At 35.2% G+C, this 17,612-nt stretch overlaps 1 protein-coding gene and 1 long non-coding RNA gene across 4 annotated transcripts in view; one reads left to right on the top strand and one right to left on the bottom strand.

The window, feature by feature from the left end:
* Window positions 1-2,499: 2,499 nt before the first annotated feature.
* LOC127160633 (uncharacterized) lies at window positions 2,500-5,825 on the bottom strand. Its single transcript, XR_007826805.1, has 5 exons — window positions 5,681-5,825; window positions 4,740-4,830; window positions 4,231-4,324; window positions 3,828-3,955; window positions 2,500-2,777 (listed from the first exon to the last, which is right to left on the bottom strand). It is a non-coding gene; the product is annotated as an uncharacterized LOC127160633 (long non-coding RNA).
* A 4,623-nt stretch (window positions 5,826-10,448) lies between these two features.
* The window catches only part of LOC127160634 (NACHT, LRR and PYD domains-containing protein 3), a 52,471-nt gene continuing 45,307 nt past the window's right edge, over window positions 10,449-17,612 (top strand). For 2 of the 3 annotated variants that reach the window (XM_051103288.1, XM_051103286.1), the window contains exons 1-6: window positions 10,449-10,616; window positions 10,868-11,045; window positions 11,527-11,634; window positions 11,745-11,805; window positions 12,232-12,436; window positions 12,602-14,363. In XM_051103288.1, coding sequence (XP_050959245.1) covers window positions 10,987-11,045; window positions 11,527-11,634; window positions 11,745-11,805; window positions 12,232-12,436; window positions 12,602-14,363 — 2,195 coding nt within the window. In that variant the 5' untranslated portion in view covers window positions 10,449-10,616; window positions 10,868-10,986. The remainder of the gene's footprint in view (window positions 10,617-10,867; window positions 11,046-11,526; window positions 11,635-11,744; window positions 11,806-12,231; window positions 12,437-12,601; window positions 14,364-17,612) is intronic. The other variant, XM_051103287.1, reaches the window with a different exon arrangement.

The following is a 17,612-nucleotide window of genomic DNA, read 5'->3' as shown; positions in this document are numbered from 1 at the left end:
GAAGGCTGTGAAACATGATCAGCTTTGCCCTTTTGGTGGTCACACCGTTTAGACTTTTTTAAGGCAAGTCGTTTTAAAGTTATTGGCGTTTATCGCTGAATGTGTCACGAATATCAAAAACAAAACCAACTTAACCCCGCTAAATTAGCATACATGATAAAAGCTCTTTTGTGGTTTCTTGGTTTGACCGATTTGAGCCTCCATAAACAACGCAGAACATACGCATTTTGAGTTTCTGCTTGTGATTCCTATGGAGAAAAATCACTTCTTGCCCTCCAGCTGCATTTCGCGCCACAGTAATGACGTCATGTGCAAACAACCTATTCTTTTAAATATGTTTACATGCTAACAGGACACATCAAACTAGCATTTCCATTCACTGAAACAGATAAATTACGAGGTGCAGAGAGACATCATGTAATATTGGACAATGAACTCATGTGGTCCATTTAAGGTAATTTATTAAGAAGCCAATGGACAATACAAAGTTTCTGACTGTGTGGGGCATCTCACTGCTTTCTAAGAGGCACAACTGATTTACAAATATTGTGATAGTGTCAAATGAGACTGTACAGGGACTGAGGCAATGACTAACATTCAGCAGTAGAGTAAACATTGCAGGACTGTCTAAAAGTACACTTGTAGAATATCTTACAAGTGTTCAATTGAATTATTAACACTTAGATGTGATGACTGTGTTCTTACTAATGGAACATTTAAAGAATTTTACCCATTCCAAATACCCACACTTGCGGTCTTGGCCACTTGATAGCACACTTTTCTCTCTCCTCTTTCAGGCTCCTTTTGTTTCAGCCAGTCACTGAAACAGACTTGAAAGAGAAATTATTTAGATTATTAATGTGTGTCGATTAATAATTTAGTCGATCAAAATTCCATTAGATGCTTAATCATAGAAAAAAAAAATCCACAGGAAGTGGTGAAGTCCATGATGTAATTCTGGCCCTAGGTCTCTGTGAACTTGAGGGTATCAAAAAATAAATAAAACAAAAACTACATGCTTGCTTCACAGACATGAAAAATGTGTCTATAGAAATCGAAACATCTACTTTTAAATAAGCCAGCTAAAATGGAAAACAAATATTTTCAGGTCAATCTGAAATTTGCACATCCACTGTAGAGATGACAAGTGTTATCGACTTTATCAATGCAGCTGAAAATACAGAAAATACTCATCAATGAATTATTATAATGTTAAGGCAGTCTTCTTTGCTGTGTTTTTTCCTGACACATTCATAATGATTACTTCTGCCAGTGTTCTGTGGCAAGCTTTGTGTGCCCTTGAGCGCTGATGGGCTATAGGCAATTAAAGGTCCATTATTATCTCTTAAAATAAATGACTACTAGTTGACCAGAAAATTGTAGTCATGGGCAGGCCAAATGGTTACATATAATGCATGCATGAATGAATAAAAAAATTAGATTACCTCTCGACAAATAGCAAATAGAAATCTTAGAAAACAACAACTTTTTTTTATCCATGAAAGAATCCAAAAAAAAAAAATAAAAATAAAAAAACTGTTTCTATTCTAAAACTGATAATAAATCAGCATATTACAATGATTTCTAAAGGATCATGTGACACTGGAGTAATGGAAAGACTAGAGTAATCATGCTGAAAATTCAGAAATAAATTACATTTTAAAGTATATTAAAATAGACCAAAAAATATATATTTTAAATTGCAATTGTTACAGAGGAGGCTTCCGTACCGCCTCCTCCGCACCACCAGAGGGAACCCTCGCCAGAATATTGACTCGGTCTCATTCGGACTCCAACTCCCATAACCCCTCATACCTGGGACTGACACGTCACTCACACACCTGCACCTCATTTCACACTCTCACACACAGTATAAAACACACACGCACACATCTCCCCTCCGCGAAGTCTTGATTTGCTCCGGCTGTCATTTCTAAGCGTTTTTTTTTTTTTTATATTTCTGGACTGTTTTCTCGTTGCATACCTGGACTGTTACCGTTTGTGCACAGTAAATTTGCCCGAGTAAAATTTACTCAAATTGAAGAAAATTTTACTCTGTGCCAGATAACATTTGGTCCCTCTCTGAAAAGAGTAAAAGTTACTCTTTTGATAGAGTTGTTTTTCCAGAGTTAATTTTGCTCAATTTGGTGTTAATATTTTACTCTCTCCTGTTACATTTGACTCTATTTAGTGTTTTTTGAAATTAACTCTTGTACTATTTTACTCAGTTCAGAGGTACAAGAAATTTACTCTGCTACTTTTTAACTCTGTTCAGAGGAAAGTCAAATTTACTCTGCCAAAATATACATCTACTCCAGAGTTGTTTTTCATCAATTATGAGTGAACTTTAAAGACTAAATAACTCTATCCAGAGTTAATCTTTTAAATTACATCATTCATATTCTATCCTCAAAAACCCCTAAAAATAGAAATGAAAAACTTGCTTTTCAATCTGAAAAAAAAAAAAAAAAAAAGTCTACAACAAACTGTATACTCATGTCTCACAATTTTATTTTTTCAATCTCCTATTTAAATAATACACTTACATTTACAATATAACACTTGTGATCATGATCATTTGGTGGTTTCTGCATCTATATCATAGACAGTGTTTTGCAGAAAGCTATACACAATGGACAGGTCTTACAGAGTAGAGCATATTGGACAATTACAATAAAACAAGACTGGACCCTACTTCTCATCAGCCCAACAACAAGTAGATACAGCTGGAGACTCTCTCGAATGCCATCCAACTGCCCTTGGATACTGGTAACAGTCTGTAAAAGAATGAAAACACATTATTGCCAATGTGACTTAAAAGTTAGTCAATATACAGCATGAATAAAGAAACAAATGAATAAAGATGTCTGTCTTCCACCAAAGTTTATGTTTTACATAATTCCAACAGATTGTTACTAAATATGTGAAGTAGAAAATAGCAGCACAAGAACAATAATTTAGAAGACAGGTGATTAAAAAAAATTTCTCCCAAAAATGAAAATTCTGTTATTAATTAATTACTCTCATGTTGTTCCAAACCTGTAAGACCTTTGTTCATCTTCGCAACACAAATTAAGATATTTTTCAAGAAATCTAAGAGCTTTCTGACCCTGCATATACAGCAAGGGTACTGCCACATTCAAGGCCCAGAAATGTAGTAAGAACATTGTTAAAATAGTCCATGTGACACTGATTCTACCATAATGTTATAAAGCTACAAGAATACTTTTTGTGCGCAATAAAACCAAAATAACTACTTTATTCAACAGTTCTTCTCCCCCAAGACACTGTCCTCCACCATTAAAGACAGTATCATGATGCATGCGCATGCTTTGTAAACAAACGCAGCGCATGTGTGTTCCTGTGTCAGCAGCATCACACGTATGCATCAGGGTACTCTCGATTATGGCGGAGGATGGTGACTTGAAAGAGAAGAATTGTTGAATAATTATATTTTTTTTTTCTTTGTGCACAAAAAGTATTCTCGTAGCATTGTAAATTATTGTAGAAACACTGATGACACATGGATTATTTTAACAATGTCCTTGCTAAGTTTCTGGCCTTGATCGTGATAGGACTCTTGCTGTCTATGAAGCTCAAAGATCTCTCAAATTTTTTCAAAATTATCTTCATTTGTGTTCCGAAGATGAAAACAAAGGTTTTACGGATTTGAAACAACATGAGGGTGAGAAATTAATGACAGAATTTTCATTTTGGGGTGAACTATCCTTTTAAGAGCCTTTCTGAGAAATAAGCATGTTCAAGATCATACAGTAATACAATATTATCAACTAGTGTCATTTGATCTGCTTCATTAGTAGCTTCACCTTGATGAATTTCACAAGACGATCACGTTTGCCTAGCTGAGATCTTTCCCGGTCTTACGTGGCAGTGACTTGAGCGGGTGGCAAAAGGTGAACCAGCATCAAAATGGAAGACAATTTGCTGTTCCAACCTGGAGATACAGAAACAAAATAAAAATTTATTTTAGGTTTTTAGTTTTTCATCATAACCAAGTCTTGATGACTACAGATGTGTGGATGAACTGAGCTGAAACCTCTACAAGTATTGAAATGAAGTCATACACTTATACATTATTTTTTTTATTCAGAGTCCTAAATGAAGACAATTTCTAACTGTAAATCTGCAACTTCTGTACTAGGCCCTTGCAAAAATATCAGGGTAGAAGTGTTGGAAAATAAATTGAAAAGATTTGCAACAGTTACTTACATAACGAAACTTGCTCCTGGGGTCAACCAAGCATAGGAATAGGGAGATGATTCTCTTCGCAGATTCTTCCTTTAAACTACAGGAAGGGCTTTTTCTACACACACACAAACATAAACCAATTGCAACCAAAACCAATAACATCATAAACATCAATTAACAAAGTACGGTATAAACAACCTACCCATGTTCATTTGTCAAATGTGCTACCAAGATTTTCACCATCGGTCCAAGGTCTTGTCATGTCAACAGGTAGTCGAATGCTTCCTCATCAACCTCTGTCTTTGAGTCATCAAAGACATTAACATCCATTGTAGAAAGTTTTTTTTTTTTTTTTTTTTGCAATTTGACAAATGCCAGCAGTGCCAAAGGAAGTAAGAAAGTTATTTTTATTCCACATAAGACACAATCATACACTTATTATATTACTATTTAAAAAAGTATTAATGTATTAATGATACATTATTAATGAAAAGTATTAAAGATATTAAAAATGTTAAAGTTTCTCTTACCACATTCCCAAAACATTTGAAATGTAAAAGGTTTTGAAGAAAAAAATATATTTCTTTGAACTTCATTCTGACAATGTTGTTGGTTTACATCCTGAAGAAACCAAAAAGACAAAGTTACAAAGTTACACACAAGGCAATAACACTCAGTCAGATGATGAAAAAACATTCATTAGTGCACTACACAACATGAGTTATCTTTGTTCACTAATATGTTTTTAATTTGTAATAATTGCTTGGTTTATATCTTTAATGTATATGGCCTAATTGCAGGCTAGTATTAACATTGCACTGTTGTATGTCCCATTTCCAACGTTTTTCCCCTCTTTCTCTGTCACTGAGGTAGAGCGTTTATGAAATATTGTTCTTATAAATTCTTCCCATTATTTCCGTAATTAAAGTTTACATATTAAAAATGCTTGCAAACTACAATGAAGTGCAAAAGTTATTGTACGTGTTCCGCAGTGGTCAAAAGGGATTCAATCGAATTGAATTTTGAATTGAAACACTGACATTCTGCAATAAAATCACCGACTAGCCCTCGTAAATGTTAAAAATACCTTTCGTTCTCATGAGAAACAGTTAACTTACTGTCTAAATAGGACTAATTCACATCAAAATGGCCTTCAACAATCCAATTAAGTCTAACGTTAATTTAACTCTTTTCCGAGTCAAGTACATGTGGTGCTTATCGTCACAATAGTTTAGTGGACAAACATTGATAGGCAGCTAACGTTAGCTAATTTCAATTAACGTTCAAAATAAATGTTCAAAATATATATGTTAGCTATTTGATTTCAAATTTTGCCTAACGTTAACTAGTTTTCAAGCTGACAGGAGAAGGCAAGCGATCTCTTAAACATTCAAAACACGTTGTAAAACGATCCGAGCTCAAAGCAAAGGCGAATATAATTAAAATAAATAGTAAGACTGTGAAACTTTACTTTACCATCCAGCAGAAGTGTGCCGTCTTCTAAACCCAAAGCAGCAGCAGTCGATGGCCGTGATTAACAGTAATGGCGGATCAACGAAGGGATGAGAGTAAATTGGGGAGGAGTCAGTTACTCTGTAATTTTGCTCCCACTCTACGGATAAATTTTACTCTGTACACTCAAAATAGAGCAAAAACAACTAGTTTTGAAGAAAAAAATTTTAACTCTGGAAAAACTACTCCGCCATTTTTCCTGTGTGATACCTCTCTGTGTTCCTCGACCCTTGGATTGTTTACTGGATTTGTTTCTCTGCCGCCTGCCCCGAAACCTCGCGTGGCTTACGTTTCTGAGTCTGTCTAATCCCCGTGGACCCTGGTTGCTGTTGATTTGACCCTGTCTGTACCCTACTTTGATAATAAAGCTGCAAATGGATCCAAACGCTTCTGCTGATCTGTCACAGCAATAATATTTCACAACATTACAATTTTTTTCTTTTCTTTTCTTTTTTTTTTTTTTTTTTTCAACTTTTCAATTAATTTTCTGTATTCTTGATCAATTAAATACAGCTTTGATTAAAAGAAGAGACTTATTTCATAAAAAGTCGTACTAATCCCAAACTATTGAACGACAATGTAGATAATAAAAGAATATAATAAAAGGAAAAAGGAGATCTTGGTATGTGTGTATGTCTTACATTTCAGAAATTCTGCTGAAAATCCTTTAACTTACTTTGCAAAGAAGAGTGGCAACTTGGGTTCACTTCAACCGGTTTCCTCTGTACCACTTGCCCTGTTGTTTTAGATGGTACTTTTCCTTTCAACTTCTTTGTTCCTCTTAAATATCTACAAATCAGTCAGGAAACAGACAATATTTAGGTGCCCATGTTAACAGATGACTACTTGTGCAAATTTGATTTACATCATGGGCGTCACTAGACCCCATTTAATCTATATGTAACAACCGAATCAACGCTTGTAAAAGCAACACAGTTTAACCGAAGGCAAACTGGCCCATCCGCGTCTGTGTATTTAACTGCAACTGCAACGCACACGCGCAACCACTCACGCAGAAGTGCCAGCTATGCAACTGCGGTCAGGCCAGCCTCTACTTAGGAAAAACACGGTAATACTAGCCACCACTTTATTTTGTGGTGCACGCATATACTACGCGTTACGGTAATAGCGTGCAAAAGCCTACATCAAAGGAAAAGCGATCTTTGGCTTTCATTTATTGAAAAAGTTACTCTGTCAATATTGAATGAACAAATGAATAAATAAATAATCTGATAATGATCTGATCAGTCTGATAACAAATGTTGCCCAAATGTTGAGTAATATTCAGTGTAGAATTTCTAAATAATATGAAAATAACTAATGAGAAATAACAAATAAAAGCCTTTCATAAACGTGCAAATAACCATTTTTATATGTAAATTCACATTATTATTATAAATAAAACTCGCTGTTACCACAAAATGTTTCACTTTAAATTAACCGTACACCACTCCAGAATGTCATTCCCCCAATGTCAGGATTGTTTAATGTCCCGTTACAAAATAAAAGTCCACCAAAAACTCATATATAACCAGTTTTGTCTTTGATTTTGGATAGCTCTAAAAAAGAAACTCCCTTATTGTACAAACCAGTTTTAATTCAGACTGACAGTCCACCACCCCATGGTGTCACTTAGCCAGTTTTAGGACTATCTGATGTAGAATTACATAATAAAATACTTCCAAAAACTCATATATGACCAGTTTTGTCTTTCTTTTTGGATAGCTCTAAAAAAGAAACTCCCTGATTGCACAGACCAGTTTTAATTCAGATTGACAGTCCACCCTCCCAGGGTGTCACTTAGCCAGTTTCAAGACTATCTGATGTAGCATTTCATAATAAAAACACTCCAAAAACTCATTGAAGACCGCTTTTGTATTTCCTTTTGGATAGCTCTAAAAAAGAATCCCTGTCTCCACAGACCAGTTTCAATTCAGACTGACAGTTTCAGGACTGGCTGGCCAAAAATTCATACATGACTAGATTTGTCTTTAATTTGGAATAGCTCTAAATAAGGAAACTGTCAATTTGACTTGAAATTGTTCTGTGGAAACATGGTGTTTCCTTCTTAAAGCTTTCCAAAATCAAAGACAAAACTGGTTATATACGGTAGTCAACATTTGAAGTGGATCGAAAAAGTTAATCAAAGATGGCCTAAGACAGGAATGGGTATTGTTTTGGTTTTAGGACAACTTTTATGAAATGTTTTGATACACTTCAAATGTTGACTACTGTATATGAGTTTTTCTGGAGGGGATTTATTATGTAATGCTACATCAGATAGTCCTGAAACTGGCTGAGTAACACCCTGGGGTGATGGACTGTCAATCTGAATTGAAACTGGTCTGTGCAAACAGGAAGTTTCTTTTGGTGGACTTTAATTTTGTAACGGGACATTAGGACTGACGTTGGGGGGATGACATTCTGGAGTGGTGCACTGTTAATTTAAAGTGAAACATTTTGTGGAAACAGGGAGTTTTGTTTATAAAAACAATGTGAATTTACAGAAGCTTTTATTTTGTTTCTCATCAATTATTTTCATATTATTTGGATTATTTCTAGACTGAATATTACTCAACATTTGAGCAACATTTGTTATCAGACCGATCAGATTATTATCAGATTATTTATTTATTTAATTATATTTATTTATTTATTTGTACTTTCAATATTGACAGAGTAACTGGCTCAATGAATGAAAGCCAAAGACCGCTTTTCATATGATGTAGGTTTTTGCACGCTATTACCGAATATGCGCGCACCACAAAATAAAGTGGCGGCTAGAGTGACCGTGTATTTCTCAGTGAAGGCTGGCCTGACCCCAGTACGAGACTGATGTATGACGATATGCTGAGAATGTTGACTGTGACAATTCCGACGTTCATTTGCCAAAAATGCCAGACAGCTACTAAGTTAACGTTACGTATACAATTTGTGTGACATTTTACAACATACGATAGTACGCCAATAGTTGTTACGACGAAGAGTAAAAAAGTTAAGTAAGGTTGGCAAGATATTCACAGATTTGACTTTTCGGGATCAATAGCTCACGAGCAAAACGTTTTTACTACACAGATGATGCCTCTTTTCTTTCCTAATGTAGAAAACGAGCTACAATCGTGTTTTCTACATCATTAGGAAAGAAAAATCTTTCCTCCGCTCTGTACAAAATATGCTGATCTCAATGCGCTGGCGTCTGAGAGACAAGTCCGAAGGGACCGTCTGCAAAATGTAACACGCGAAAAATGTTACTAATAAAATACTCAATAACTTTACATTAAGACACTGTTAAGACACTGTACTTTTACCAAATTCAGTTCACACATCACTGCCCTCCTGCTGGTTTTACTACAATACTCATTTTGAAAATAGTTGCTTTTACACGTTTTATGTTTTATTATTATTATTAATATTATGAAATATAGTTAATAACTTTACTGTAACACAATATACTTTTACCAAATTCAGTTCACACATCACTGCTCTCCTACTCTTTATACTACAACACTCATTTAGAAAATAATTACTTTTACAGAATTTTTATGAATTTCTATTGTAAAAGATAGTTAATAACATCACTGTAATTGGACATAATAGGTAATAACTTTAATGTAACACACTGTACTTTCACCAAATCCAGTTCACATATTACTGCTCTCCTGCTGGTTATACTACAAAACCTATTTTGATAATATATCTCATCATATAACAGTACTACAATTGTAATGTTTTTTTGAAAATTTTGGCATTGACTGTTTTTTCTCTCTAAACAATAAGACATTTTTCCTGAAATTATTTGAGTGCATACAATTGAAATAACAATAAACACACAAAAATACATAGAAGAATAAATGAATTAATGAATTAATTAAATATTTTTAATAAAACAAAAAAAATAAAAATACAAAACATTGGTTGTCTGTATATCATCTTGACAGACATTTGATCAAAATGAAAACCATGTCCATGACTCATGAGTCCACTATGAAGTAGATACAATGATATACACTTCCAATCATGCTCTGCTCAGGACTGCAAAGGGAGAGAATTGTAGAAGAAAGTGCAATAGCTATGGTTGTTACTGTCAAAATGTGCTATAAATTTCAAATTCAATTTCACTTTCAATTACAATTTATAAGCACAGCTAAGCACAACTACTTGTGACCATTGTGCAAGAAATAAATCAAAACAATTACAAATCATGAATAATAAGCCATATCAAATTAAAATTATTTCAAAATGAGTGTTGTAGTATGGCCAGCAGGAGTGCATTGATGTATAAACTTAATTTGGTGAAGGTACAGTGTATTACAGGAAAGTTATTAACCATTATGTCCAACAACAGTAAAGTTATTAACTATTTTTCATAATAAAAAAAAATCATAAAAATGTGTAAAAGTAATTACTTTCAAATTGAGTGTTGTAGTATGACCAGCAGGAGAGCAGTGATGTGTGAACTGAATCTGGTGAAAGCATAGTGTGTTACAGTAAAGTTATTAACCAATTACAGTGATGTTAAAAAATCATACAAAATGTGTAAAAGCAATTATATTCAAAATGAGTGTTGTAGTAAAACCAGAAGGAGATTAATTTGGTGAAAGTACAGTGTGTTAATGTAAAGTTATTGAGTATTTTATTAGTAACATTTTTCGCGTGTCGCACTTTGCAGACGGTCCCTTCGGACTTGTCTCTCAGATGCCAGCGCATTGAGGTCAGCATATTTTGTACAGAGTAGAGGAAAGCTTCTTTGGAGGAAAACACGATTGTAGCTCGTTTTCTACAGCACTACGAAAGAAAAGAGGCATGATTTGTGTAATAAAAATGTTTTGCTTGTGAGCTACTGAACCTCGAATCTGCGAATATCTTGCCAACTTTACTGAACTCGAAAAGCTCAAGTAAGTATCACAATTTCACAATCTTCTTTGATAGCCAAAATCGATCCTGACTGGTTTAAAGTGAAGTACAGCATTTAGCAGTATCATATAATTGCAAAGTAGTTTGAATCACATAAACTACTACCGTCAGATTGAACATTTACTTTTATTTTAACGCCGTGCTTTTCTGAATTTGTTATGCTGTTTGTAAATAATTTGATTCTGTGTAAGTATGAAATATGTCAGGATGAAATTGCTTTTATTGTGTGCAGGTCATTGCTGTGGACTGACTGTTAAGACAGAGGTGGATTTGAAAAAAAAAAAAAAAAAGCTCAGATAATTCCTAACTCACTCTGTGGATCAACATCTGTATCTGTTTTTAGATGAAACCATGACCTCCAGAATGAATCTCTCTGAAGTACATGAAACAAAGATAAAGACAGTCAAGAGGTGAGAGAACTTGAAATATGTTACATGTTCAATGCTCAGAAACAAAAAAAAAAAAAAAAAAAAAAAAAAATGCATACTATAATAGCATTTACATTTATAGTCTGATCCAGGGGATAAAATTCACCTGAATACATCAATGTGTCTGTAAGGAAAAACTAACCGATGGATCTTTCAGATCTCTCTTTCAGACTTCTGTTGAGTCCATGCGAGATATGATATATACAGTGTCCCTGTTGCTGTTAAATGTTTCTGTGTCTGTCTTTATTTATATGTATGTATTGTTTTCCATGAATGAAAAGGGCACATGTGGCAGATTCCTTTTATTTATATACAAAGAATACTTTCATATTTTAACTCTCAATTCACAAAAGACTCCTCAAGTGAAAGATGAACATTTAAGAGAGGTTCAGACAGTAAAAGGTGTTTCTGTCAGAGCAGTGTGAGATTTTCAGAAAGAGTTTTTATTGCTGTTATATTTTAGTCTGTTGCAGAATGAATCTCCTGAACCCAGCTGTGTGTCCATGAAGAGTGACCAGTCAATGAATCAGCCAATTGGATTCAGTTTGGGAGAATCATCTGCTGATCTGAGGTGTTGTTTAGTTTGCAGTATAAACATACATGATATTAATTTATTTGCTGATGTACATTAAATACATGATTACCTATTTACACAAATGTTAAATGTTTGTTTAACTACAGTCAAAAACATAAAGGATCAGATTCACATCCAGCAAAGAAGAACTTAGACTCCATTTTCAAGGTTGGTTGTGTGTGTGTGTGTCCCAACACAATAACCGTCTGGGTAAAATTATTAAGAAATGGAGAAATCTATGAAACCTCTTTGTAATAGTCATATTTACTTTCCTACACATGTAAGATAATTTGTAGGCCACTATAAAGCAGATCAATGATCACTAAAGTAGAGAAGATGAATCCATATGTAACCTGACTGCTGCACAATGATGAACATCAATCTAGCAAACAGTCAATCCAGTCAAACTCACTCTTTTAACCTCAGTATCTGTAGACACTGATGTTTGAGCATACAGTCAAAGTTATTAGCAGGTGTGATATAATTCAGTAATGTTTATTAGTGTTCATGACTTAACTCTTTTGTTTATTGATCGTTTGGTTCAATCTGTGATGGAATGGAGGTTTATTGTTTGAATATTCACTATGATTTCAGGAGCTTGAGCAGAAAATCATGTCTGTGATGAAGAGTGAGTTAAAAAGCTTTAAGAGACTACTGAGTCCAGATTACCCAGAATGCTCTGAAAGAGACCATTATGATGATGAGGGTCATAACAGAGTCAGAGAGGGGCTTCTGAAGATCACACTGATCATCCTGAGGAAGATGAACCAGACAGACCTCGCTAACACACTACAGACCAGTAAGAGCTCTGGATCAGCAGATTATAGCCTGTATTTTTATTATGAACCTTCTGTCTTTAGTTAGTAATGTCCCTGAATGTCATGACACATCTAACATATCAAACCTATAAATGAATTTCTAAAATATTGCTCTGCCAATAACATCAATTATTTCCTTTGCTCAGAACTGATGCCTGTGTGTCAACAAAAACTCAAATCCAGACTACAGGACAAATATCAGAGAATCAGTGAAGGAATGTCCAATCATGGAGACTCAACACGTCTGAATGAGATCTACACAGAGCTCTACATCACAAAGGGAGGGAGTGGAGAGATCAATAATGAACATGAGGTGAGACAGATTGAGACAGTGTCCAGGAGACCAGAGACACAGGAAACACCAATCAACTGCAATGACATATTTAAACCCTCACCTGGACAAGACAAACCCATCAGGACTGTGCTGACTAAAGGAGTCGCTGGAATTGGAAAAACAGTCTCTGTGCAGAAGTTCATCCTGGACTGGGCTGAAGGAAAAGCCAATCAGGATGTTCATTTTATATTTCCACTTCCTTTCAGGGAGCTGAATTTGATACAAAAAAATCTTAGTCTTAAGCAACTTCTAAATCACTTTCACACTGAAACCAAAGAATTTAAGTCAGCAGATTATGATGATTACAAAGTCATATTCATATTTGATGGTCTGGATGAGTGTCGACTACGTCTAGATTTCCAAAACAATCGGAGCTTGTCTGATGTAACAGAATCAGCCTCAGTGGATGTGCTGCTGACCAACCTCATCAAGGGGAATCTACTTCCTTCTGCTCTCCTCTGGATCACCTCTCGACCAGCAGCAGCCAATCAGATCCCTCCTGAGTGTGTCGACCAGGTCACAGAGGTACGAGGATTCAACGACCCTCAGAAGGATGAATATTTCAGGAAGAGAATAAACGATCAGAGTCTGGCTGATAGAGTCGTCACACACATCCGATCATCAAGAAGTCTGTTCATCATGTGTCACATACCAGTCTTCTGCTGGATTTCAGCCACTGTTCTAGAGAGGATGATGGGTAAAGCAGAGAGTGCAGAGATTCCCAAGACTCTCACACAAATGTTCACACACTTCCTGATCTTTCAGACCAAACTGAAGACACAGAAGTATGATGGAAAATATGAAATCGATCCTGATCAGGCTAGAAAGACTATTCTGTCTCTAGGAAAACTGGCTTTTAACCAGCTGGAAAAAGGGAACCTGATCTTCTATGAGGAGGACCTGAAAGAGAGCGGCATTGATGTCAGAGAAGTGTCAGTGTACTCAGGAGTTTGTACCCAGATCTTCAGTGACGAGTTTGGACTGCAGCTGGGGAAGGTGTACAGCTTTGTTCATCTGAGTATTCAGGAGTTTCTTGCTGCTTTATTCAAGCTGCTGTCCTTTTCTAAACAAAACACAGGACTGATGAATGTGTTCAGGTCACCAATGACCAGTTTACTGAAGGGAGAAGTGGACAAGGCCTTACAGAGTGAGAACGGACACTGGGATCTTTTTCTCCGGTTCCTTCTCGGTCTCTCACTAGAGTCTAATCAGACTCTCTTACAAGACCTCCTGAGAAAGACAGTAAGCAGCTCTGATATCAGTCAGGAAACAGCTGAATACATCAAACAGAAGATCAGGGAGAATCACTCTCCAGAGAAATCCATCAACCTGTTCCACTGTCTGAATGAACTGAATGATCGTTCACTAGAGCAGGAAGTCCAAACATACCTGAGCAGAACAGGTGACTATTGTCTCTTTGGAGTCAAACTGTCTGCTGCTCAGTGGTCGGCTCTGGCGTTTGTGCTGTTGAACTCAGAAAAAGAGCTGGATGAGTTTATACTCAGTAAATATGATCCATCAGAAAAATGTCTCCTGAGGCTGCTGCCAGTGATCAAAGCATCTAGAAAGGCTGAGTGAGTATTTTACAGTGTCTTTGTTTTATTGACTTTATTGTATACAGTAGGCCTTTGTTTCTCTACCATGTTTCTGTATATTTTGAGGTCTTTCTTATGTGACACACTGAGCTAACATCAGATGATGAGTTGAATCAAGTGTGTTTGATAAGAGAGATTCATCCAAAATGTGTAAAGTTGAGGTGCCTTCAGGAACAGTGTTGTGACTCTCTGATATTACAAATATTGGACTGGGATCAATCTAATAATACATATGTATAATAATTCAGTTTCATTAAATTAAAATATTAGACGAAATACATCTTAGTAAAACTGCAGAAAAAGTAAGAGTTTTAGTTAATGCCACATCGAGGAACAACAGTTGCATATAATCATGTGACAACCATAATTTCATGACCCTTTGTTTGTACATCAGATATACAGTGGGTACGGAAAGTATTCAGACCCCCTTAAATTTTTCACTCTTTATTATATTGCAGCCATTTGCTAAAATCATTTAAGTTATTTTTTTTTCCTCGTTAATGTACACACAGCACCCCATATTGACAGAAAAACACAGAATTGTTGACATTTTTGCAGATTTATTAAAAAAGAAAAACTGAATATATATATATAGGATATACCAATAGGATTATCAGCACAAAACCAAATATTGTATAGAGCATTTAATAGAGCATATAGAGCATTAAACAGAGCACAACCACTAGGCGCTAACCGCTAACACCTCTTACGCATTGCCATCTGCACTTCACTCGCATATGCTCGCGGGCGGCGAACTGGAATCACAAACTAGACTGCATTCGAGCACAACATCGTAAAGTAAGTAACTTTAACTAATGTTACAGCATCCACTGTAAGGAAAAACATAGTTTTATCAGTCATTATCCGTGTTTCGCCATTATATCGTGTTTACTACAGTTCAGTTAGTGGATCAGGGGGCTCTGGCTTGTGTGACTGCGTGGGGGCGGGTCTAATTTGCATATTCATACATCCACGTATAATAAATGAGGCAAGGGGGTAGAGTTACATTCAAGCTGTTTTAAGGCATGGGCTAACCCACATGGGGCCCATGTGGGTCTAGTGTGGATTTGCTCTGCCCGCACTGTCCTACAGTAAACCTGCAGCGGGCTCGCATGGGCATGTTTGCTGGGTAGTTTATTGAGCCTTTTATTTTAACAGTTTTAAATTTTAGTTACTGTGCTCGTGAAGAACAATTCATAGCCCTTTAAGTGATATCTCTACAGTACGGTTGAGATAACTTTGATAGGGAATAAATCTGTCAGAAGGAAGAGATGAGAGAGCAGTCTTTCCACAGCTATACTGCCCCATCTCTGTGTCTGCTGTTTCTGTGGAGGGATGGGAATTTCCAGTTTTCAAGTGAGAGCAGCAGTTTACAAACTTCAGTCAGTCACATTATGTTAAATTATTTAATGTTAAATAATTTTTTTATTAGCTCCTTTTAGGGGTGAAAGTTAAAGGGATAGTGCTCTCTACTCCAGTGTTGTGATCTAAAAGATATCTAGTAGAAATGAACATGATTTAGAAACAGCATAAAACTCCAGCAAGATAATTTAATGCAAAACAATTTAGCTTTCTTTTTCTTTTTTTTTTTTCTTTTTTATTTATCGTAACTGAATACTGACACACAGTTTGAATGCTGAATGGAGGATGACAGACAGCCGCAGCAGAATTCTGCACAATTCTGAAAACAAAATGACAAATTACAAATGTGAACGCAAATTTAAAAAACAAAATAACAATTCAGAAAACTCAATGACAAATCCAAAAACAAAATAACAAGTCAGAAAACACAACAACAAATCAGATAAACCGGAAAAGGTAGGTATAGTTTGAGACAGCGCCATTGGTTTGAGAATAGATTACCACTGACTGGATGAGACATCTGTCAATCAAGGTATACAAGAAGAACAGCAGAGTTGTGAAAGTTCGGAGCTGGTCTTAAAGTGGCTCAGTTTAAATGTATTGTATGAATTAACCTTACTATGGAATAAAAATATAAATGTACATTTACAACACTGTACTCTGTTTTACATTACCCTTGAATCAGAATACAAAAAACTAGTTAACGCTAATGCAAGGGTATTTCTAATACAGTGGCTTCGGGAGTGATGGTACATTTGGTATAGTTCTCTTCTGACTGCCTTTATCAGTAGCCTATCTCTCTATTTTTCTTCTTCTTTTTCTCTTTTCGTGAAAACACTCATATCTCCTTTTTGCTATTTGAGCAACTGGGAATGAAAAAAGGGGAATATAAATACAACATACAACAGTCTTTTTATTAAGAAAAGAGTTATATCCAACAGTAGTAAGACATGTAGTTCAAAAGCAGAAAATGTCTATAATCCAAATGGATTCTCTGCCAGTAGGAGACGCTTTTGGAATGGTTTCCCGCCATGACAGCTGTACACACAATTTACCTCCATAGAGGCTGTATTAGAAACACCCTCGCATTAGTGTAAACTGAGCTACTTTAAGACCATCTCTGAACTTTCACAACTCTGCTGTTCTTCTTGTATACCCTGATTGACAGATGTCTCATCCAGTCAGCGGTAATCTATTCTCAAACCAATGGTGCCGTCTCTATATTAATACTATGCCGTAAAAAAAAATCTGTAAAAAAAAAAAAACTGAAAAAGTACTGGCAGCTCATTACCTGGACTTTGTACCGTAAATTTACAGTCTGTTAATTTACAGTCTACCACCAGTAAAAAAAAAACAGGACTTTTTCTGTTTTAATGGTGTATTTATATATATATATATATATATATATATATATATATATATGTGTGTGTATTTATATATATATATATATATATATATATATATATTTATATTTATATTTATATATATATATATATATATATAAAGCAGATAAATCCAGCACAATATACAAATTGAACATGGTTTATTTTTACTTCATGTAAACATTCTTAAAAGTGCATTCAATGGCTTTTGTTTGCCTTAAGTGGGTTAGGACTAAACTATATCAAATACTCAATTCATTTAACAATGTGTCAAACTCTGAAAAATGCCTGTATTGTAAAAGACAGTTTAGCTTTAGACAGTAACAGACAAAAAAAAAAAAAAAAAAAAAGAGAACATGAGCATCTGTACAATACAGATGTTGTACTAAAAAGTGGTCACAAAATTTAAACTTCAAACTGTAAAACAGTCAAGATTCATTTTTTTTCTTATAAGAGAAAACAATATTGTTTAGAGGGATAGTTC

Source organism: Labeo rohita, unplaced genomic scaffold (genome assembly GCF_022985175.1).
Source record: "Labeo rohita strain BAU-BD-2019 unplaced genomic scaffold, IGBB_LRoh.1.0 scaffold_406, whole genome shotgun sequence".
Classification (NCBI taxonomy): domain Eukaryota; kingdom Metazoa; phylum Chordata; class Actinopteri; order Cypriniformes; family Cyprinidae; genus Labeo; species Labeo rohita.
The sequence above is the reverse complement of the archived record's forward strand: the minus strand, read 5'-3'. Positions and strand labels throughout refer to the sequence as shown.